General features: G+C 38.1%; 1 protein-coding gene across 3 annotated transcripts in view; it reads right to left on the bottom strand.

The window, feature by feature from the left end:
- Nucleotides 1–25,395, bottom strand: part of BABAM2 (BRISC and BRCA1 A complex member 2) — a 154,713-nt gene that overhangs the window by 48,437 nt on the left and 80,881 nt on the right. For all 3 annotated transcript variants that reach the window (XM_088145598.1, XM_007432912.3, XM_088145603.1), the window contains exons 8-10: nt 7,281–7,380; nt 5,216–5,286; nt 4,025–4,107 (exon numbers count right to left, since the gene is read on the bottom strand). In XM_088145598.1, coding sequence (XP_088001724.1) covers nt 4,025–4,107; nt 5,216–5,286; nt 7,281–7,380 — 254 coding nt within the window. The remainder of the gene's footprint in view (nt 1–4,024; nt 4,108–5,215; nt 5,287–7,280; nt 7,381–25,395) is intronic.

Here is a 25,395-nt window from a genome sequence, read left to right as displayed (position 1 = left end):
CAAAATATTATTTAGAGTTTAAAAACATGGATAACTAAATACTGAATGCAGACTCTACTGGAGCACAGTAATTTCAAGTTCAATGAGAAAATATGTGAAAGCCATTCAAACTTCAAAACTCCTTATGCAAAGATAAACTACTATCTATAGAAATTTTAAATTATTTTTCTGTATTGTTAATTTTTTAAAAAAAATCCCAGCTAAGAAACTTGGGAAAAGTGAACAGATACATTCAATCTCTTAAAGATATTAATTACATACTAAACAATTGGCTGATTACAAGCTGCACTGACAAGACTCAAGTGTGCTTCCTTTGTCCTTTCTAGTTCATTTTTATTAGAAAGAAGGACACTGGAAGCTTTCAGTGCTAGTCTTCCAAATGCAAAAGTGAACTTTTAAAAATTAACACAAAATGATATAAGGAACAGGATCTTCTAATTGTCTGCTCTCTGAAGCAAAGAAGAAGAAAAGTGGAGGAGCTAGATTAAGAGTCGCTAGTGCTCATAAACAAACCATAAATTATTATACTTGAGCAATCTGTGTAGTGGAAATTAAGATTATAAACTATGCAGAAGAATTTTGAGAATAATAAAGAACAGTAATTCTGGTTACAAAATAATCTTGGAAGACATAGTTTGCTGAAAGCATATCCTCAATAAGCCTCAATACTGGTATTGGAAACAATTAACATATAAAACTCTGCCAGTGAACATGGTGATTGCCAAGAGTAGAAGGCATTCAAGTCTCAGTGGGAAATATCACTTATCACAGAATCATTTGCTACTTGATACTGTATTTCAGGACTATTTAGCTGCACTATCAGTTGAAGGTACTTTAAATTACACATCTACCAAGGACTGATACCTATTTGTAAGAATTTATTTATGAATAGGAAATGGAACAATCCAAAGTTATTTCAAGCTGCACTACCACAGCAGTTATTTACTAATATGATTTATATCATACCATTCTATTGACAGGGAACTCAAAGCAATTAACAATTTTAAAAGATAAACAAATAGGATAAGCAAGTGTCTCACACTGACAAGTGACTTGAACAGAAAACGATCACTGCAAAAGGAGCAGGGCAGATAGGGAGAGACCATTTCCCAAACAAACTGAAAGTGATGTCACTGATACCACTAATACAGATGGGAAGGCAGAAGGGATTTGAAGACCAGAGGCAGAGCAACTGTTACAGGAGAGTATAGCTGTTTGCATAAATTTATTTATTTAATACAATTTAGAGGCTGCCCAGCACTAAATAACCCTGGGTGGCATATATATTTTTTTAAAAAAGGGAAATTTAAAAAATCATAAGCATCCAGAAGGCAAACTCTCTATAATAGCAAAACATCATACGAGGGTCAACCACCAAGCTGCTCAAGGCCTGGGAGAGCAGCTAAGATTTCAATGACTTTTTGAACATCATCAGGGTATGAGCTATATGGATCTCTGGGGGGAGGTTGTTCCAGACAGCATGAGTTGCAACAGAGAAGGCACATTGTCTAGGTCCCAATAGATGGCACTGTTTTGTCGAAGGGACACAAAATGTATCCACTCTGCCCAATCCCCCAGATGGGAAGAAACAACAGAGATAGGTGGTCCCTCATATAGCAGGCCCTCTGCCATGAAATGCTTTTTATAGGTGATAAGCACCAGTGGAGGCGGCTTGTGGGGTGATTGACCTTGCCCCCCCCAAATCATCTTGAATGTTTTTAGTATTTATGTACAGGGTTTGGTTTTTATACTTGATTTTTAATGGATTAATTTATTTTAATTATTTATGGGGTATTTTTAATTGTTGATGGGGTTTTTGATTTTAACTGTGAGCTGCCCAGAGTCACCCGCTGGGGGGAGATGGCCGGCATACAAATTTAATAATAAACAAGCAAACAAATAATCAGCACCTTGAATTGCACCTAAAAGCCAACTAGTAGCCAGTGCAGCTTGCAAAAAAATGGCATCACATGGACATATCATGGCAGGCCCATCACTGCCAAGAGAGCTGCATTCTGGACCAGCTATAGCTTCCAAGTGGTCTTCAAGAGCAACCTTAGTCCATTCATGAGGTGGCTAGGACATGAGTGACAATCTGAAGGAGCTCCTGATCCAGAAATGGGTACAACTGGGACAGTCAATCTGTGCAAAGATCATCTTAGCCAAAGCTGCCATTTGCTCTGTGAGCAGGAGCTGTGAGTCCAAAACAACTTCTAGACTGCACACCAGTCCTAAGTGAGGAAATGAAACCCCATCAAAGCCTAAAGATGGAGAGTGTCAGCCCTTCAAGATAGACCAGACTAGGAGATCAGAGCCATGTAGGTCAGTAATACTTTTACTGTAAAGCTATAGTAACAGACACTTGCAAGTCTGAATGCACTTCCCCCCATCTTTGTATGAACTAGGGAGGGGCTTGTCCAAGTCATGTTACTTTCTTGGCCCTGACTCATGCCCCTTTTATCTGACCATTGCCATGGTAGCAGCTCTTTCCTGTCCTTTGAGACCATTCCCTCTACACTCTACATCAAGTCCCCAGAACTGGGGGGGGGAGGGGGGCACATATCCATAGCCACTCAAATCTTGCCAGGATTTAGATTGAGTCTGTTCCTCATAGCTCCAGATGCTGGGACAGGACCTCTATAGCATCAGTTGACTGTCCTGAGGTCGAGATCTACAATTGGGTATCATCAACATACTGATGATACCTGACCCCGAACTGATGGATAACCTCACTCAGCCATTTTGTGTAGACGTTAAGCAAAAGGGACAAGAGCGTTGAGATCTGAGGCATTCCACAAATGAGAGGACATGGGCTCAATCTCCCCCTCCCCCAATTAACACTGCAAAGAAAGGAGGAGAACCACCACAATATGGTGCCTTCCATTCCCAATCCCTGCAGCAAGTCCAGAAAAAAATATCTTGATCAATGGTACTGAAAGTTATTGAAAGATCAAGGAGGTCTAGAATGACTTCCATTCCAGCTCCACCAAAGGTCATCAACAAACACAACCCTTGCTGTCTCCATACCGTACCCCAGCCTGAAACCAGCCTGAAAAGATAATCTAGATAATCTCATTAATTCTTGGTAAAGGCCTGTGGGGTTTTTTTGGCAGAGGGTCTGAATGAAAGAGGTGTTATACTTCTGCATAATAACACCTCAGAGATAATTTCTAAACTTCAGGTCTATATCTATATCTATTTAACTCCTATATATTCCCAGTATGTCTTAGTAACCTTAGTCCACCTTGACAGATGGACAATTGGGATACTCCAATCTGTTTTTCTATCTGTGACCTTGAAATATCTTGTATCTTACATAATTAAAAAAACAAAACAAATTAATTTACCTAACATACCTTATGACCTTTCTGAGATTTCAGGTGACATTACACAAGTGTGTAGAATGCACAAAAACATACAACAGATAGGAAAAAAAGGAGACATAAATGTTGGTACCAGTGGTACCTCGGGTTACGAACGCCTCTGCTAACGAACTTTTCGGGTTGCGACCAGCTCTGGCCGCAAACATTTACCTCAGGTTACGAACCGGATCCGCAGCCATTTTCTGCTGTGACACGTGGTCCATGGCCATTTTCCACGGCCATTTTCCACCCGTTCCACGTGGTCCGTGGCCGTTTTTCCGCCCGTGCCACGTGGTCCGTGGCCGTTTTTCCGCCTTGCCGCGTGGTCCGCAGCCATTTTTCCGCCCTGCCACGTGGTCCGCGGCCATTTTTCCGCCCCTGCTGCGTGGTCCGCGACCGTTTTTCCGCCCAGCTGCGTGGTCCGCGGCCGTTTTTCCGCTCCTGATGCGTGGTCCGCGGACGCCGGAACGGATTAACGGTAATTACATTGAACCTTATGGGAAAATTTGCTTCGGGTTGCGACCAAATCGGGTTGCGACCAGAGTCATGGAACGGATTAAGATCGTAACCCGAGGAACCACTGTATTTGGTATTGCTCTGTTAATTTTTGTTTACATTTTCAAGCAGTTAGATGTTTGTATCTAAAGGAAATAACTACTCACTGTGAACAAGGAAGCAAAAATCCTTCCACATCAGCAACAAAGTGAGTTCTGTGAAACCCTCAGCATCGTACTCTACCACTCCACTATTAAAAAAAAGATTAATAATGAAAAATATAATTAGATTTACGAAATTAAGCAGAAGGCTCACCCCTTCCTATCTGCATGCGTAGATTCATAAATAGGGCAGAAGGCACTGCCTTCCCTCTCAAGTCAGGCAGAAACAATCCTGACTAATTACTGGCCCCCATCATCTACTATATGGGCAAATGTCTGCCATCTTGACCTACTGTATATACCCATCTTATTGATCCTGTCCATCCATGTTCTCCATTATCTTCCCATTCTTCTATTTCTCTCAACATAGTCTTTCTAGTTTATCCACCCACCGCACATGCCCAAAGTGAATTTCTGCTTGCTGATTATCGCCTCAAGGGAGTTGTCACTCTTTATTCCATCTAAGAGACTGACCAGTTCTTCTAGCAGTCCATGGTTCTCTTAGTAATCTCCCAAGCTATAATTTGAAGGTATTTAAGTTCCTTCTGATTTTTCTTAATGCCCAGCTTTTACAGCTGTTCGTAACACTGGAAAATCATTGCTTTAACTATACTGATCTTAGTTCTTATAGAAATAGCCTTTTCCTTCATGATCTTGTCTAAGTTTGCCATTGCTTTCTTCCCTAGGACTAATCTCCTCTTTCCAACAAACTGTCCATTTTTATCTATTCTTGAATCCAAACGCAAAATTATCTACCACCTTCATTTTTCCACCATCAACTGTGATTTCACTAATCATGCTGATGACACGTCCTTTGTCTTCTTAATATTTAACATTAACCCAGAATTTCCACTATTTTTACTTCCAACTAACAAAGGATGCCATCTGTATTGTTCATGTTTTTGTTGTTGTTATTGATCTCCCCTTCTTTTGGCTCTTGTTCTCATCAACTCTTCAAAGCTGATCTTGGTGGACAGAGTGAGAAAGAAGAAATGCTAAAATTCTTTCCTTCTACAGTAAGGTATAATCTATCTATAATCTATACCATAATAATATAATCCAGGGTTGCCACCCCTAAACATGCATATTTGGGAAAACTCCAAGTGGTAAAAAATATTTTTAGTAAATATGAGTGGAAATAGACAGAAAATGAATGGCTATGCTTATAGTCCATTTTAGTGACACATATATACGTACGTTCCAAAGTGACTAAGAAATGCTGCAATATATTCCCTTCTCTTATGGTAACCCTGGATAACATACTGAACCTATAAAAGAAAAGAAGAAATCAGTGCAATTATGATAAAAAAAATTACAATATAGGGTATTAATTTGGGAGAGTTTATGCTTTACTAATAACATAGCTTATACATTATTTATAGTAAGTTTGGCAGTAGAAGTCTGGAAAAATATTTTTACGTGTATCAGCAACAACAGGTTGGTATATTAAATGCATATAATTATTATACGTATTTTACATTTTAAGGATTAACAGACTGATTAAACTTTATAATGACATTAGATTTTGCTATTTTACATCATGGTAATATACTATCCATCTGGAACTTCATATAGTATAAAATATATTTAATAAGTATTTTGCAGAAGCCTATGGTTTCTAACTCATTTTACTCTATATCAAGATGCAATTTTATGTATTTCACAGTTCCGAAATTTCCTGGGCCAACACTTAAGTGTTGCAGTTAGAACATGTCTATCATGTGCTATCAGTACATCAATTCTAAAAAATATTCTTATTTATTAAAGATTATATAGCCACCCATCTACTAATCAGAACTCTGGACAGTGAACAAGAATGAAAACCACAATATAAATTGAATAATAAAAATAACAAAAAAACAAACAAACAACAGAACAGTGTTGAGGCCACAATAAAACTTGCATCCATCAACCACATCATGCTGGTGGTGAAGTTCTAGCAGCCCTGGAGGAAAGTGTCTTTGTCTGTATGGTAGATCAAGGTGCCATTCATAAAACTGCTCATTAATATAAGAGAATAGAACCTTTCTATAGCTTTTCACTGATTGAAATAAAGTATAGATGCCATTGATATTGCCAGTGTTATTGCTGTTTACCTTGTCTGGCAAACATTTATAAAAAAAATGTTTGAAATATCCATGATACAGTAGTACATGTTATTTTGAGAGGATATATGTTAGATCCTTTCAAAATAATTCTATTTATAAAATTAGATGTTTTTCAGTTTATGATCAAACGCTCATTCTGAAAGCTTATACAGAATGTAAAATGTTATTCTAGGAGTAGAAAAAAAAATAAGCTAGTTTTTATAGTTTAAAAACAGATCTGTGTACTTGCAAATTTTTTAAAAAAAGCTAATTTCAATAGAGAGCCACAACAAAAACTCTAAAGATAGACTGCAGTATAATTATAGAATTGCATATGAAAGTACATTTCATAAACTCATAATTTAAAAGGTTCCTTTAAGCAAGAGCAATTTAAACTGGAATAAAGGATATTTCTAGACTATTTCATAATCAGATTGATGAAAACTCTGACCCGGTTATAAGGCTGAAATCCAGAAGGCTGTGCATAGTCTTTTCAACTACTCCTGAGTCCCCCCCAAAGTGATCTTCCATTAGGCAATTTAAGCTTTGCTTTTGAAATTTCTGGCAGATATAACCTTAGATCATAGAGTTTATCAATTTATCATTAATAGTTTTTTTCCCCCCTAGATTAGAGCCCGTATGTTGGAATATGCTTGTTTGTTTGTTCTTTTATACATATATCACATTTATATAGCCACCCATCTCACACAAAGCAACTCTGGGTGGTGTACAATAATTAAATAAAATAACAAATGGATAAAAACAATCATAAAAAGATAAAAGTGATAATTAAAATGAAAATATTATCAAAAATTTTTTAAAAATTAAAGTATACAAACCCCATGGAGAGAGCAGAATATCAATCACAGTCGAGCCATCTAAGAATGTCTCCGGTTCCCAAAGACCCCAGGCCTGATGAAGTAACAGTGTCTTGAGGGACTTCCTAAAGGACAGCAGGGAAGGGGCGAGCCTCACTACAGGGGGGAGAATGTTCCACAAGGAGGGAACCATGGCAGAAAAGGCCCGCCTCCCGGGACCCACCAAATGCAAGTCCCTGGCCATTGGAATGTGTAGCATACCTTCTCTGCCAAATCTAATGGGATGGGCTGATGTGATCAGGGAGAGGCGTTTTTTATTATATGTTAATAAAAAAGTATGTCTATTCTGGGTATTACCTTGTTGGTTAACAGTTGGCATACTTGGGGAACATAATCAATGAGGCAGCCTCCACCTGGAAAAGCAGGAATGTGAAGGGCAGAAGATCCACCAAGAGCACTAGAAAAATAAGTCCATTAAGTAACATCAGATATAGCTTTGTGATTCTCTCAAATGCATACATTTTCCATGTGAGACATAACATATCCTTATATTCAGATATATGTTACATATATAAAACAATGCAGCATTACATATATTCCATTATATCAATGCAAAAATGTAATATTAGACTACTGTTTAAATGTTTGGGTTAGATACAGAAATCAGGCTCACATCTATGTTTAGTGATGAAGAAAAGGCCACTGAATCCAAGGGGACATACCACATAGTAAAAATCCATAACTTGCCACATACTTGCAGCTGGCACAAACACATTTATCAACCCTTTCTCTTTTGTAAATAGAAGGTGATAAACTTCCCAAAGATTTTTTTTTTCATCCCAGCTTATACTAAGTATGGAGTTTTTGGTGCTCTCCGAGCTTGGCTGTTTGCTTGCAGGCATTGCATTAACCAACTAGGTAACATCCTCATTGCAACCCCACAAGAACCCCCCAGTTCAACCCTGAGCTACAGATATTCTCTTCTAACTAAGTATGCTGGATTAAAGAGATCCATCTCCAGCAAGGCAGAAGGGTAGTTATATTTAGAGGGCAGTAAGAAGCACTGAACTCAATGAGCCTAGTAAGCAAGCAGAGACTTATACTTGGAGAGTCCCGATTACTAGGCTTAGGGTATAAGAGAAGAGTTTGCCTATGTAGATGCAGAGGACAATTCAATTTATTTTACAAGTGGGATGCCTTACTTTACAGAAATTAATGTTAACCAAGTTATTTCTTTTTGCCCTGGTCTTATTCTTTTTGGGAGTATTTTGATTAACAGCCTTAAAGTCATAGTCAGAGTTCTTCAGCAAAACTACCTAAGATGGTTTCAGTGGATACACTACTAGAGCCAGTTTGGTGTAGTAGTTTAAGGTGTTGGCCGAGAAACCAGGCGACTGTGAGTTCTAGACCTCCCTTAGGCATGAAAACTGGCTGGGTGACTTTGGATCAGTCGCTCTCTCTCAGCCCACAGGGTTGTTGTTGCAGGCAAAATAGGGGGCAGGAATGTTAGGTACGTTCACCGCCTTGTGTTATATATAAAAAAGGCAGGATAAAATAATAGTAATAATAACAACTATATTATATGGGATATTAGGCATGCAAAGCACATATTCTCCCATTGAACAATTTCTCAGCTATCGAGAGTCACAGAAAATCACGCAGCATATAATATATTATTATTAATAATATTTTTTCTTGATGTCCAATATTCATTTTCCAATTGCTCATTTTAAATGGTTTCTTTTCATTATATCATTCTAAACCAAGCCATCATACAATATTAAATTTTTTATTCTTGTTGTTAAACTAGATTTGTGACACATTGGCAATCTAAGCAGTCAAGTAAAAGACCAAATATGGTAAGTGGAGACAGCTAGACTTTTCTCACTATAACAATAAATAATCTGGACCCTCATTTTTTCAGTCAAATATGTTAATATACAGTACTGTGCAAAAATTTTAGGCAGGTGTGAAAAAATGCTGTAAAGTAAGAATGCTTTAAAAATATATATTGTAATTGTTTATGTTTATCAATGTACAAAATGCAAAGTGAGCAAACAGAAGAAAAACCCAAATCAAAATTTGGTGTGACCACCCTTTGCCTTCAAAACAGCATCAATTCTTCTAGGTACACTTGCACACAGTTTTTGAAGGAACTCGGCAGGTAGGTTGTTCCAAACGTCTTGGAGAACTAACCACAGATCTCCTGTGGATGTAGGCTGCCTCAAATCCTTCTGTCTCTTCATGTAATTCCAGACAGACTCAATTATGTTGAGATCAGGGCTCTGTGGGGGCAAAACCATCACTTCCAGGACTCCTTGTTCTTCTTTAAGCTGAAGATAGTTCTTAATGACATCAGGTGTATGTTTGGGGTCATTGTCCTGCTGCAGAATAAATTTTGGGCCAATCGCACACCTCCCTGATGGTATTGCATGATGGATAAGTATCTGCCTGTATTTCTTAACACTGAGGACACTATTGATCCTGACCAAATTTCTAACTCCATTTGCAGAAATGCAGCCCCAAACTTGCAAGGAACCTCCACCATGTTTCACTGTTGCCTGCAGACACTCATTATTGTACCACTTTCCAGCACTTCAGTGAACAAACTGCCTCCTGCTACAACCAAATATTTCAAATTTTGACTCATCAGTCCAGAGCACCTGCTGCCATTTTTCTGCACCCCAGTTCCTATGTTTTCGTGCATAGTTGAGTTGCTTAGCCTTGTTTCCATGTTGGAGGTATGGCTTTTTGGCCACAGTTCTTCCATGAAGACCACTTCTGGCCAGACTTCTCCAGATAGTAGATGGGTGTACCTGGGTCCCACTTGTTTCCACCAGTTCTGTGCTGATGGCACTGCTGGACATCTTCCAATGTCAAAGGAAAATAAGCATGATGTGTCTTTCATCTGCTGCATTAAATTTCCTTGGCCAACCACTGGATCTACAGTCCTCAACATTGCCCATTTCTTTGTGCTTCTTCAAAAGAGCTTGAACAGCACATCTTGAAACCCCAGTCTGCTTTGAAATTTTTTGCCTGGGAGAGACCTTGCTGATGCAGTATAACTACCTTGTGTCTTGTTACTGTGCTCACTCTTGCCAGGGTGTATGACCTGTGACATGAAACTGCTTCCACAACCTCACCTTAGTAGCAGAGTTTGGCTGTTCCTCACCCAGTTTTAAGCCTCCTACACAGCTGTTTCTGTTTCAGTTAATGACTGTGTTTCAACCTACATATAAAATTGATGATCATTAGCACCTGCTTGGTATAACTGGTTAATCATACACCTGACTCTAATCCTACAAGATCCCTGACTTTGTGCAAGTGTACAATGTGTGCAAGTGTAAGAATTGATGCTGGTTTGAAGCCAAAGGGTAGTCACACCAAATATTGATTTGATTTAGATTTCTTTTCTGTTTGCTCACTTTGCATTTTGTAAATTGATAAACATAAACAATTACAATATATATTTTTGAAAGCATCCTTACTTTACAGCATTTTTTCACACCTGCCTAAAACTTTTGCATAGTACTGTATGCTAAATAATTATATTTATGAAGAAAATATAAACTCTTTCAAAATAACATCTGAGCATGTTTTGCTCATTCTTCATAAAGTTCTCATGTTGGCTATATTTTAATTTTGTAAATGGTTACAAAGCAACTTAAATAAGATTTTCTGGACTTCCGGGGAAGAAATGGTGAACTGAAGATGGCTCCGCTAGAAGTGGAGCCAACAACTGTGGCAGAATGAAGAGCAGTCCAGCTCTTTGTATTTCCTCTCCGGACAAGGAGAGTACTTGAAATTGCCCACAAGTGCTCCATACAGTTGCTCCTCATGAGATCACAAGACAGTGGTCTCTGATGGGTTTAGAGCTCTGGGAGTTGAGGGAATAGCCATCTTTGCTCAAACTGCAGTTGGCGTCTTCAAAGGGACACTAGGTTCACATACTTTCTTTTCTAATCAACATGATATAGGTAATTTTTGACAGTTCTTGGAATTCAACATGAGAACATGCTTTTTAATAAAACACATAACATTTAAGCAAAACATTAAAAATACAAACTCCCACTTTTAGTTGTTCCAATATCCTTGAAAACCTAAATGCAGAAGCGTTTCCAAGAAATAAATAAAATAGTGCAAAATTCCCATGTACCCAAATTCTGAGTCTGAGGCCCAATTTGCAGCTAGAGCACCTAGAAACAAAATCTATATATTACCATATAATACAGTAATTCAGGACTATAGCTATGCATTCTAATAACTCGACTGTCATACATTAGATTCAGTCCAATGTGGAAAAACATATTCTGACAGATATCACTCTCCCCAAAAGACCCTTAGAAATTGTATACAGTAGAAAAAAGATTTTTTCTGAGAGACTTTACATAAATTGTAAAGTAGGGATTGACTGATCCTTTAAATAATTGCTGTAATTTACTGTTTTATGCTTTCACTGTTGTTTTTACTATAGATTTTTAATTCTATGTTGTATTTTATGTAATTCTGTTACGTGATTTCTCTTCAAATAAATGTCTGCTAGATGGCTCACAAAAGTCTAGCGGTGTAATAAAAATGTTTAGTAAATCAACATCAAATTAACAATTTCAAATGATTCCCAGTTGCAAATTTTAGTCAAATGTTATTAGAAATTCCATCACATTAGTGACCTCATCATTCACAGAAAATAGTATTTTTATGAAATCAGAGAAAACTATGAAGAGTTTCATTAAAAAAAAATACTTTGAATTTTCAGAAAAAAATTAGTGTCTCCTAAAAACTTTTAGAAAAATTTAGCTGGGTTCCTAAAAAAAGTCTCTCATCATCATAATCATCATATCATATAGTATAGTATTTATAATACACCACTAGCAAACTAAATTCTCCAAGTTCATGAAGCCAAAATGGCACCAACTGTGCATGAAAAGGAAGTATATGCAGGACTAGTATAATCCCATGGTTTGCAAAGTACTTCTTGCTCATACAAAAACATCTTGACATGGGAAACTCAAAAGAGCCTATGAAAGTTGAACATGTTGAGTAGGCATGGAATACTGATTGATTATCTGAGGCAAAAAAATTGGAAAACTGAAGAGAGGAGGAATGGAGCAGAGCATAAATAGGCAACCTGATGCCCATAAGTCTTTGCATTCACCAGGTTTCATACCTGTAGTATTGTTAATTACTAGAATGTCTCTGTACTATACGTAGGCTCTGTAGGCATTTCAAGAAAATAAAAATGGTAGATAGCTGCATCCCAGTGCTTTTTTTCAGAAAAGAAATCTACTCACAAATCAAATGTGCCTATATGAATCAAATATCGATTACCTCTAATAGAGTATCTCATATCCTGATAGCAGAACTGTTACTGCATCATTCTACTGGATGTGAGCACTTTCCAAGAAATATGTATTTTCCAAATCATCACTGCACTGGCAAATACAGAACTTTTTAAAAGCCAGAATAAATCCTAAAGGAGAAAATACTTATTTAACAGAGAAATCAAACAAGAAAAAAAAAATGGGGGGGGGGTTGCAACCAAAATAAGGATATTTGGTGCAACCAAATAAGTATATATTAAATAATTAATCCCAAGAGTTAGTCAATTATATTTGACATATAGTTTTAAAATATGAATAACTATTTTTAAATCAAGAAACTTACTTTTTTAAAAAAAATATTGTATTAGGTATTATCTTCAATTTTTAAATACTATTTTTAAAATGAGTTCTTTAATGAAAATCACTAATGAATCAAGGACAATTTTTGTTCAATTAAAATTTTTCAAATCAATTAATATTAAAACCTGCAATCCTAATTAAGCTGCATAAAAGAGCAGAACAATAACCTAATTTCACTACAGTTGTCAAAAAAGCAAAACAAAAATTATATCCAGAGAAAAATTAAAAGAAAGAGAAATTGCTTGTAACATGCACATTTTAGGATGAACTAGTTAGCCTGGGAACTATGGCAAATGTCTGGTTAAGTATATAGGAAAGTTTTCTTTATAGGTAGTATTTTGGGTCTAACTAAAAGGACAACTGTAGTTTGAAGTTACTGTATGTTGAAATTAGATGGATAAAATATGCAAGACTGGGGAGAAGATCAAGAATTCTGGAACTCACCATTTGCACTTCATTAAATTTTTTAAAAACAGATTTCATAGAGCAAAGAAAAAGAGCATGACTGTGAATTATGCACCTGGTACGCACACAAAATCTCAACATGCTATTCCCTTTCAGGGTAAAGCAATGTCACAAGCAAAAAGATGTAAGATATATTAAGCTAAAGAAATTAAAGGTCTATATTAAGAAAAGGAATTAAGCCAACAACATTGACTTTACCTTTACATACTATTTTATACTTCCAAACCATCCTTCCTTGCACCACACTGATATACCACTTCATCCATTATATTTGTTCTTTAAACTTCTCACCTCGCTCTTTCTGAGAATCTCAGCAGCTCCATCCAACCATGACGTTACGGCCTTCCACTTCCTCTTGATCTATTGACTATACCTTCATATATTTATTGTTCAATTCAATCCTCATTCATTATTTCTGTATGACCAAGCCACCTCAGAATACTTCTTTCATGCTGGCCATTCACTCTTGTATACAAAGTATATTCATTCAGCACCCTTTAATCCTTGACCCGCTCTCTTTTTGTTTTATCATAAACACTTCTTATCCCATTTCCACTGCACTGAACTTCCTTGGTTTTGCAGCAAAAATAGCAGAGTAAGATTATAAACCATGGATGATTGAGTGATTTCTTACCATTACAGATAGATTATTCATTACATATATCGTAATATTCATACTCAGCACACAAACAATATGTTACAATGAAAACTTTCAATATAAAATTTCACTCAGCCACAAGGTTAATTAAGACAACCTCGGGCCAACCATTTAGTCTCAAATCGGCCTTCTGTGCATGTAGTTATGAGTATAAATTGGAAGAAATAAGCAAGGAGAGGTGTTTTTTTTGGGGGGGGGCTAAGGAGCTTAAAACTGTCTGGTTAAATTTGCAGGTGGCCGCATATATGCATGTAGCACGCACAGAAAGCAACTGCATTCTTAGCCACCTTCAGACAAAATTCTATTTTCTTTTCTTTTCAGACATGATATAGGCTTTCTAGGGATAGAAAAACAGTTGCCAAGAATGCATTTGTTTCTTTATGTTCTTTCCCACAGTGCCATTTCCAAGACAGAACACAGAATGCCACCCCTCCTAAGCAATAAATGCCATGCAATTTTTAATTATTATTTCTCAAGTGCCTACAGTCACTAGGCGTCGTACGTAAAACAAAACAAAAAGTCACACGACCTGTACTCAGGCTTGCAGTTTAAAAGCAAAAACAGGACAGCTGCAACCAATTATACCCACACAAGCACAATTCAAACATGAGCAGGGTATCAGAAAAAGGGGCTCATGAAAGGTCAAATATGTGCCTGAAATTAGCTATGCCCAAACAACTACTTGAGTTGTTAAGCTTGTTTGTATAACACTGTATACCCTTTGGATAATGTTATGGCAGGAAGACAGTTCTTGCAAAACCGTATAACCCTTTCACATAGAGAGCAAGAGCTCTAGGAATGCTTTGGTTATACAAAACAGGCTGATATCTTTACATTCTGAAGGAAAATAATTAAATTTGAAGTGATAATATGCAAACAGTAGCTGGCTTATTTATGCAAAAAGAAAAGTAATCTTGGGGAACCAGTACTTCACATGTAACTACAGGCTGAAAAACACTTACTAGAAGCTATGAGTATCACTGGAAAAGCTAGTAGGATCAATTTAAAAGTCAATATAATATTTGCTGCTCCTTTTCATAGAACCATAGAATCCTTATAATAAAGACCATCTGGTGACATAAATCAACTATACAGAGGATTTACAATAAAGTCATCACACTGGATGAAGTTACACTGCAATTTGTAACCAAATGTGAATATGGTGAGATTAAAATTCCTTATGAAAAAGCACTGTAGCTATCAATATTATGAATTTTTATAATTCTTGGAATTATTGATTTAGGACTGATAGCAATCATCTTCAATTGCAGGGATTAAACAATGTTGTGGAAAAATGGCTCTGAAGGAAGCCCCCTAGATTTGTGAATGCAAGCTATGCTACAGCAGAGTGAAAGAATTTCAGCAAGAGAGCATCTAAAACATACTGGAATTCATTATGTATCGACATAATAGCCATTAATATTGACCCATCCTTTCTGGGATCAGGGTAGCATTGGAGAATGACTCTAGCCAGTATTGTGAAAAAGAGATACTTCTGAGGGCTCCTTGAACAAACTTCTTAAATAAGGAGTAGAATGGATTCTCCTGTTAGACAGATCTAGCTGAAGAGCATTTGCACCTGATTACTTGGCTTAATTTCATAACAGCAGAGATTGTTGATATGGCATAAATTCCTTTCCCAAATTTTTAAGAAGTGGTATAATCTAGCATCAAAAAATAGCTTGTTGTAATAGTCTCAAAATAACAAAGCACACAGTTGAGGCTTTCAGTACAGAAACATCTTATTATTTAGGCTTGTATTCAGCTCCAATCTATCTGACTGTGGCAGTAATTGGGTTAAATACCCTAAAAAGAAACCCTAGGAAAAATATAATGAATATATACAATCAATTTGTTTATCAAATCTGCACTGCACCACAGTCTAAATACACTGTCAGTGGCTTTCAACAAAATAAAACACAAGACACATAATAGTATTTTTTAAAAATTCGAATACTTAAAATACCCAAAGCCTCTAGCAATAATTAAGAGGCATCGTACTCCAAACACCCTCTGGAAGAGTTCTGTCTTCAACTGCTTCTACAAGGTGAACAGTGTCAGAGCTAAGCGAATCTCCAATGGGAGGTCATTCCAGAGGGCCGGCCCTATAACAGGGATTCGACCCCCTTGACCTCCTGAAAATAAGGAACAATCAGCTGCTTCTTCTGGCACAATCATATTGATCAGTCTGGCTCTCATAGGCAGAGATGATCCTGCAATTTGGGGCTAAGCAAAGAAGGGTTTTATAGGTTAAAATCAGCACTTTAAATTGCATTTGGAAGTTCATATGGATTCAATACATGTGTAATACAATCCCACCATTTAGTCCAGGAGATCCAAGTTTCAAGCCTGCTTCTTCAGGGTTATTGGAACTCCATCCAGAATCACAACTGGAGCTATAGAAAAACTCCAATGTACAAAGTGTACATTGCTAGCATTCCATTTTAGGCTATTCTCTCCATCCAGTCCTCACAACTTCCAGGTACAAGCACAAGATTTCAATAGATCTCTAGTGTGGTCAGGGATCATCATGTGAAATTGGATATCATCAGCATAGTGATGATATTGGACCCCAAAGTACTGGATGAACTTCCCCAGTGGTTTCATGTAGATATTAAATACCAGGGGGGAGAGAACCAACACTAGTGGAGCAAACAGTGCACTAATCTCTCCCACCCTACCACTACCAATTAGAACATCTGTTAAAAAAGAAAGGGAACCAATGCAAAACAATGTTTCCAACGCTCAGTCTCTGCAGATAGTCCAGAAGGGTACAATGGTTGATAATATTGAAGGCTATGGCAAGGTTCAAAAGGACCAAGGCAGGTGCACTACCCCTGTCCAGGTCCTAACAGAGGTTATCCCCTGAAGCAACTAATACTATCTCTGCCCATGCTACTTCCTGATGAAGATCTAGATAATCTGCTTCATCTAGGGCATTTTGTAGTTGGCCCTGAACCACTATCTCAATAACCTTTACAAAGAAGAGAGATTGGAGACCAGGCAGTAATTCTATAATACCTCTGAATCTGTGTCTTGAAGAGGGGGCACACCATCATTTCTTTAAGGGCTACTGGCATTATCCCCTCTTGCAACAAAGCATTCACAATCTCCTAGATCCAGGGAACTATCCCTGCTCCAGCTGCCCACAGGCACCAGGATGAGCAAGCATCCTGCTTGCAGGTAGCTGAGAACATCCTAAAGAGCACCTTAATCCTCTTTCCTGGAGATTACAGGTCAAAAGAATCCCAGATAACATGACCAAAAGGTACTCCAGTCACCACACAAGACTCTGCTCAAGTGGAGTTCATATTTAAGCAACTCTGCTGGCAAAACATTGTGCTAACTGTTCACAGTGGCCAGGAGATAATTCCTCTGGACATCTCTTATCTATAAGAGAGTTAACCACCTAGAAAGGCTACAACAACAACCTGCCAACACAATAACAGAATAGAAGTAAGAACACTTTGCCTCTCTTATTACCAGAGTAGGCCCAAACGTGGGCATGCGTCCATGCTTGATTCATTCTACTCCAAGCATTGCTTCAATTGTTTCAACTCCTAATGGTCCTCTGAAAACCAGGATTGGCTGACTGAAAGAGGTCACTCAGGAACAATTTTGTCGAGGACTTAAGATGTCCCCAGTTTGCCAGAGGACGTGGTCTTATTAACACAGTTCTGGTGTTAGCCAGCAATAACTTGAGGCCAGGTGCCTCAACATTCTGACCACCAGATTTCCAGGATGGGCAACAGAGTCAGAAGAGGAGATTGCCATCAAATTGGAGACCTCCCTTTCCCTGGAATGGCCTACCCAGTGCCTAACACTTCCAGAATTTGGCAGCTGTATTCTCCTTTCCCCACTAAAAGCTCAATAACCATCTTACCAGATCACAATAATAATCTTAGTGCTTCCTCTGGAGCACCTTCAATGTTCCAATTCTTCCCCAAAGGCCCTCTAAAAACCTGCAAAAGTCTTTCTGGCCAGTCTCCACCTGCTCTTCTAGAAGAAGCCATGAGTTTAAGAGGAACCCCTCAGACAGCTTATACTACATAGGAAAGCATGATCTAGAAACAAAGATATAGTCCTACAAGGATTCACTGGCTTTCAGACCAACATATATTTTTTTTAATGCTTCCATGTGGACAAACAAAATGAGAACAGAGAACTTGATGAAGGATATCAATGACTCCAGCAAATGAGTTATCTACAAATTCAAGTTTAGATATGTATCTAAGGCCTGAAGCCTGATGAATGTACCAATGATGCATATTTGAAATAATTGACCAAAATTAAAGAAAAGACAGCAATTAAAGATATTTTTAGAACAACATCTAAAAAAATGGTTTGTAAAGTGTTCTTACCCCAAAGGCCCTCTAAAAAGCTCTTTGCTAAAATCCCTACAGTAACAGGGATTCCGCAAAAGCTTTGGGGAAAAAGCTTACCCTTATATTAGATATAAGTTATATCTAATATGCTTATCCCAAGCATATTAGATATAACTCATATCTATTTCAGGTTTGGATAGCCATTGCTCCTTTTAAAATAAAACAAAGGAAAAAGATAAAAGGAAAATACAACTGATGGGGTATTAAACCCACCTAAAAAATTACAAGTCCTAGCTACTAAACATGTAGAAAAGTTTTTAGTAGCTTTTGAGGCAGTTAGAAGATAATTTGCCACTTGTTTCTTAGTACAGCTGCGCTCCTGTACTTAACAGGAGATACATAAGCCCTGACTCACTGTTATTTTGCATAGGCAAATAATGGAAGTTTCATCAATGCCATTGAGAACTACAAGATGTCTATGGCTATTTTGCATACTTCGACTATCCATGATATTGGACACATGCTTACTTAACTATTTACTACTATTCTCCTGAACAAAGAAATTGAGGCCAGCCTCTGTATCATTGAGAGAACTCTGAAAATGGACACTGGGCTCTTACATCAGTGACTGAGCACATACTTCTCATGTAAATCAATCCTAGGAGTATTCCCTAAGATCACTAAGTCAGATTGGAAAAGATTCTTGTCTAAAACGTTGGTGAACTCCTGCCAAACAATGTAAATTATATTGTGCTAGTTGAGTTAATGATCTGACTCACTTTAAGTCAGCTTTCCATATTCTTATGTTTAGCCTAGAAGAGAGAAAGGTCAAATGTTAGTAGAAACAGGCAAAAATTGAATTCCACCCGCTTCTGGACTATTCTCCATCAGCAAGGAAACACACTCTCTCCACAGCAACAGCAGAAGGAATAATCCTTCATCCTTTGGATGGGAATAATTGGTTGCTATGCATGTATGTATGTAATGTATGTATGTAGAGTCCTAAGGGTTCTTTGAGCTTGGTCCTTTTTCTGCAAATGTTTCATTACCCGGCTAGGTACATCTTCAGTGCTGCAATGGGATGGGGTTTGCTCTCTGTTTATATACTCTTGCATGCCCTGCCAGTGTTGGTGGGGGTTTTGTTTTGTTCCTTTGGTAGTTCCTTGATTAGGATATTGTTTGCTGCTTGAGTGCCCTGGGGTAACCTCTCCTTATCTGGGTGATAATTGCTAGTGGGAGCTGTTCTGATCTTTTGTCTCTTTTGAATAGTGTGTAGATGCTGTTTATCTCTATGTGTCTGTTAATCGATGCCTTGTCTGAATACCAAGCTTCCAAGAATTCTCTTGCATTTTTGGATTTAGCTTAGTCTAAAATGCTGACAGTTTCCCAGTTAAAATTATGGTTATATCTGTCCATGTGTTGTGAGATTAAGGAGTTTTCATCATGTCTTCTGACTACTAGTTGGTGTTCATGGATGCGCTCTGCCAGTCTTCTGCCTGTCTGTCCTACGTAGTGTTTGTTACAGTCCTTACACTGTATGTTGTAGGTGACGCCTGTTTTTTCTTCTTGTGCTACTGGGTCTTTTGGTTTACTTAAGATATTTTGGAGGGCTTTCATTGGTTTGTGTGCCACAGAGATGCCATGTAATAGTCTGTTGGTGGTTTCTGAGACATTTCTGATGTATGACAGTGTGATCCTCTTCATAGTTTGTGTTGTTTGCACTGTAGTAGGTTGAGTGGTCAGGCACTTTTTGATAAAGTTGCGTGGATATCCATTTTGTTGGAAGATGTTGTATAGGTGGTCTCTTTCCTTTCTCTACTGTTCTGGGTTGCTGCAGTGTGTTTGTGCTTGCTTGAATAATGTTCAACAAATAACATTATGAAAACTCCTTACCACAGGGCACTGAAGCAAGCAGCAAACAATATCCTAATCAAGGAACTACCAAAGGAACAAAACAAAACCCCCGCCCCAAACAGAGAGCAAACCGCATCCCATTCCAGGACTGAAGATGTTACCTAGCCGGGTAATGAAACATTTGCAGAAAAAGGACCAAACTCAGAGAACCCCTAGGACTCTACAGTTCAACCCTGAGCTACACATATTCACCTCCATTGATTATTTATTTATTTTATTATTAAATTTGTATGCTGCCCAGCTCCCCCCAACAGGTGACTCTGGGTGGCTCACAGTTAAAATGCACAATACCATTATATGTTTTTCCATTTAGGAAGTTAAGCTTGGACTTACAGTTGAAATGCAGGTTTAAAAAAAAAAAATCACAGAGGAATACACATTTGCTGATAGTTTAGAAATAAATATAATGAAATATACAAAAATATCAGAAACCAGAATTTGAGAACTGAGTTTTAAATATATTTGCCTTCCCCTTAATTGTGTTAGAAAGGTATCCGAGGACCCCTTCTGAGAAATGTCTGTGCCCCTGCAATGATGGGCAAGTTGGGCGCAACTTGAGCACATCCTCCTTCCCCATTCATTTTACAAATGTAGTACTTATTCTCATACCACTTCCCAGGCTGTACAAATCATTTTTACATATCCCTAGTACCCTCTGACTCCAACTTTTCATAATGTATAATGTTGCCAAATTCTGTGCAGCAGCTCACAAAACCTGTTGGGTAGCCAATCTGGCTTGACACAATTTATACTTATGCTACTGTTCTTAGTTTTCTCTTACCCAGTTTTAGATCTTTTTTGCCATAATTTATTCTTTTAGTTTTTCAGATAGCTATATTTAGACATGGGGTCTGTTTTTATGTCATAGATAATCTCAGAGTCTCTGTTTTTACTTTCTGCTGTCAAAGATCCCCCCCCCCAAAAAAGTATTGCACAGATAAAATTAGCAACAAAAGCATAAACTGAATATCTGGGGAAGAAGTCCTAGTCAAGGGGATCCCCCCCCATTGTTCCATTTTCCTATCTTCCTTATTTAACCTCATGAAAATTGGGGCACTTGGGAAAGCCTCAAACTATGATCTTTTAAAAAAATGGGCAGATAACATGCTGTCAATAACACCCAAAGGGTTTGTGCATGAGTATCTCCCATATGAACAGGCCAATGCTTACAATCTTTATCCAAAGCCCTTTGTCAGTTGTCATAATCTTCAGAAGGCAGGAGACGAGCTACTAGGAAAAAAAAAAGTTTTATGGTAGATCTAAATCTGCCTGGTGTCTCCATTATGTTCTTTCAGGCACCATATATGATCCATTATGACTTCCTGACTTTTGATGTCATTTGATTCCATTTAATGATGGACAGATCCCCTTTTAGCTAGGAGAACTATTTTTGAAAAAAATTCCTCATGAGTCACTACTGCTTATTTTTTCTTTTTATCTGCTGTTCTTGCTACTATTTAGTGTTTTATTGTTTAACACTACTATTGTTTCAGCCACTTTGAGGCTCCTGGGAGGAGAAAAGAAATGCATTCCAAAATATAATAAAATGCTCCATAGTTGGTTCCAACTCTTGCTTACATAAAGTAGTTAAGCTTTCACTCTTCTAGATACATCCAGAATATCACAGCATGCACAATTCTCATATCACACATGATCCTACAGTTTCACTCTAACATTTGTTGCAATATCACAAAAGTCAATGCAATCCTCTTTTTTGGGGTCCTCCATGTGCATAAAATTATATGAGTCTGACAGCAGCTTGGACCGCTGAAACAGTTGGGACTGCCCTGGAGACAACTTAAAAATGTTAACATGCAATTTTCAAAGTTTGAAGAAGATAGTTTATGTATTTCTGTGTTGCTTCATAATACTAGATGAAAGAATAGTTCTGTTTGTATATTCACCATGAAAGAAAAGCATAAGCAATGGTAAGAGAAATCCTATATTTAAAAACCTGTACCTTGTGAATCTATATTATTAGTTGATTAAACTAGTTTAAATATTCATAACACATGTATCCCAGTTCTCTAGTCTTTTATACTTTATCATTGACAAATTTTACAGAAACATGTCATTTCTCTTTTATCAGTTATTTTAAAGGAAGTATCTTCATGAAACAACTATATTGCTACCTACAAATGATGTAAAGACAGAATACAGGATGATATTTCTAATTTAGAGTGATCTGTTAAAAAAAAAAAAAACCTCTTTGAATTTATATCCACATACTTCCCTCAAACATTTCCACTACAGAGATGGCAGAGTTGCTTTCTGCTCAATCCTAGCTATGTTTACTCAGAAATATATCACATTAATTTAGGAGGAAAATTATTCATTGAGATACTTTTTGATTATTCAGATTCCATCCAGGATAAGGTAAGAAGGCTTAATATTAATCAGAGCTAAGCCATAAAATAAACATATCTACATGTACCTAGCATCTTGTTTTAATATCAGTGTCCTGCATTTTGCTTCTCACAGTCACAAACAAGATGGCTTTAGGAAACTCACAAGCAGGACATGAAGGCAACATCTTTCACTGGTTTTGCTTTGTTTTATCTATTACTGTATTCAGAGTTACTATCTTCAAAAATGAAGAAAACAGAGAGCCATCATTGGTAGTTGTCACTAACAGTTATCGTCCATGAATTAATTTCTTCAAGCATGCTGAGGAATTGTGGCCTGAAATGCTGTTGCGGTAGTAAACCAACAATGCATATATAGTGTCTAGAATTTCATATAAATATGACACTAGGAGCACAGAAATAATTCTAAAGCCATATTTGTAAACAAAATCTCCATCCTTTCCCCTACAAAGGAAAAGACAGAGAGTGAGGTAAGAAATCCTAGGTCTGTATGACAGCAAGATCTCATATTGCTAATTTAACTTTTCTCTGAAGTAAGAGAAATATATTACAGTCATGAAAAAAAAAAGTATGGAAAATTAGGAATTAGCTCATGTATTATATCAGGGCTTCTTTTTGTTTTTATTCCATTGACAACTTAATTTGATAATAAACTGTATTACTGACTGCATAAGTTTTCAGTAACTTGAAGTTATCAAAATTGGTTGTACTATATTTGCTACTAACTTCCATATTATATTGCTCATGAATTGATGTGATGAGAATGTATTACTCCTACAAAAAGAAGATGAAATGTAATATCTAGACAATGTCATACATGGCTCCAATTCTATCTGTATGCTTCTTATGCCCAGGAGAAGGATCTATTACTTGTGCAGAGCCTCAGAAAAATACATACATTTTCTAGTAATCTAAGATGGAGGGAGAAGAAATGTGACATATATCTGACATGTAATCACAGTTGGGGTCAGGGAAGAGAGAAAAAATAATGATTTCCCCTTTCATAAGCTTAATGTATTTCAAAGCTTCCATGGAAAACTAAAATGAGGCTAGCAATTTTCTAATAAAGTACTTAGATATGGATCTAAGAACCTTTGTTGAAGGCATCTATGACTAGGACAGAGTCCCTTAAAAGCTCTACCACATGATTCTCTATCTGCGCTTTACTGTTAAGACTGGATGCTCTTATACATCAGCACTGATATAATAACAATTTTATACAAATATGAAAACAGGTATCTTAATATTCATTATCTTATAAGTTGCTATTTTATGCTCATGGGTTTCAGGTATACTGTTGTGTTGTGGAAGCTCTGGAAACAAGAAGTTTTCCTCCTTCTGAGGTTTAATTATGCAACTCAGCACCTCTGATGTAACGGGAATGGCTTAGACTTTCTAATTACTGTAATACAGTGACTGAAGACACTTAAGGAATTTATGGCTTATGGATAAAACTGAACAATACAGCTATCTTAAGGCTCCAGTGAGCCTTCTGTCAGTTTAACTGAAACAATAAAATATTGCATAACGTTTCAAACAATTATATGAATATTAAATAAATCTCCTAAGTTCCATTTAATTGCTGTTAATGACATGAATACATGAATATTGCAGAATGCAATGTTTTGATTTCCATGGCAAGCTAATTTGATGACCCACTATATAAGAAACCATTAAGTTCAACCATCCCACAATAGGCATTTATTTATTTATTTTCAAATTTGTATGCTGCCCATCTCCCCCAACGGGTGACTCTGGGCGGCTCACAATAATAAAAAAGAAGAAAAAACACAGGACTCTCCAGACATGGACATAATCTATAAATAGTTAAAAAACATATATTAAAAATGGCCTAAAAACCTCCTATAATTTGGCCCTAAAAAACCTGTAAGATGCTGGGGGGGGGGACAACCCCTCACCCCACCAGCCATCTCCACAGGTACGGGCCCCCCTCTGGCCCCCAGGCCTTCTGACAGAGCCAGAATTTGATCTCTTTCCTGAAGGCCGTGAGGGAGGGGGCACACCACACCTCAGGCGGCAAGATGTTCCATAGGGCGGGCACTACAGCAGAAAAGGCTCTCTGCCTAGACCCCACCAATCGAAATTCCTTGACGGGTGGAGTCTGCAACCTGCCCCTTCTGCTGGACCGAGTGGGGTGGGCTGAGATGACCGGGGCGAGGCGGTTCCTCAGATAACCTGGTCCCATGCCATGAAGGGCTTTAAAGGTGATGACCAACACCTTGAATTGGACCCGGAAACAAACTGGCAACCAATGCAGCTCACGCAACAGCGGTGTTATATGTGCCCTCCTAGGGGCATTAAGAATTGTCCGCGCCGCTGCATTCTGTACCAGCTGTAGCTTCCGGATACTCTTCAAGGGTAGCCCCATGTAGAGCGCATTACAGTAGTCCAACCCGGAGGTGACCAGGGCATGAGTGACCGTGCGGAGGCCCTCCTGATCCAGGAAGGGGCGTAACTGCCGCACAACACGAAGTTGTGCAAAGGCCCTCCTAGCCACGACTGCCACCTGCTCTTTGAGCAGGAGTCGTGAGTCCAGGAGAACCCCCAGATTATGCACCGGGTCTGTCTGGGGTAGTGCAACCCCGTCAAGAACCAAAGATGACAAGCTCCTAGATCCTGAGGCTCCCCGTATCCACAGCCACTCCGTCTTACCAGGGTTCAACTGAAGCCTGTGGTCCCCCATCCAGGCCCCCACAGCCTCCAGGCACCGTGAGAGGGCAGTCACAGTGTCACTTAAGGCACCTGGGATGGAGATGTAAAGTTGGGTATCATCCGCATACTGATGATACCTCACCCCATGGTGCTGGATGATCTCACCCAGCGGTTTCATGTAGATATTAAATAGGAGCGGTGAAAGTACTGACCCCTGTGGCACCCCACACAGTAGGGGCCAGGGGCTGGACCTCTCGCTCCCTATCAACACCAATTGGGTTTGGCCTTGGAGAAAGGAGCTGAACCAGTGCAACACTGTGCCACCCAACCCCAACTCCTGCAGCCGACCCAAAAGGTTATCATGGTTGATGGTATCGAAAGCCACCGAGA

This window comes from Python bivittatus, unplaced genomic scaffold (assembly GCF_059951505.1).
Source record: "Python bivittatus isolate LINGU-HERP-01145 unplaced genomic scaffold, Pbiv_v1 ctg000020_np1212, whole genome shotgun sequence".
Classification (NCBI taxonomy): domain Eukaryota; kingdom Metazoa; phylum Chordata; class Lepidosauria; order Squamata; family Pythonidae; genus Python; species Python bivittatus.
The sequence above is the reverse complement of the archived record's forward strand: the minus strand, read 5'-3'. Positions and strand labels throughout refer to the sequence as shown.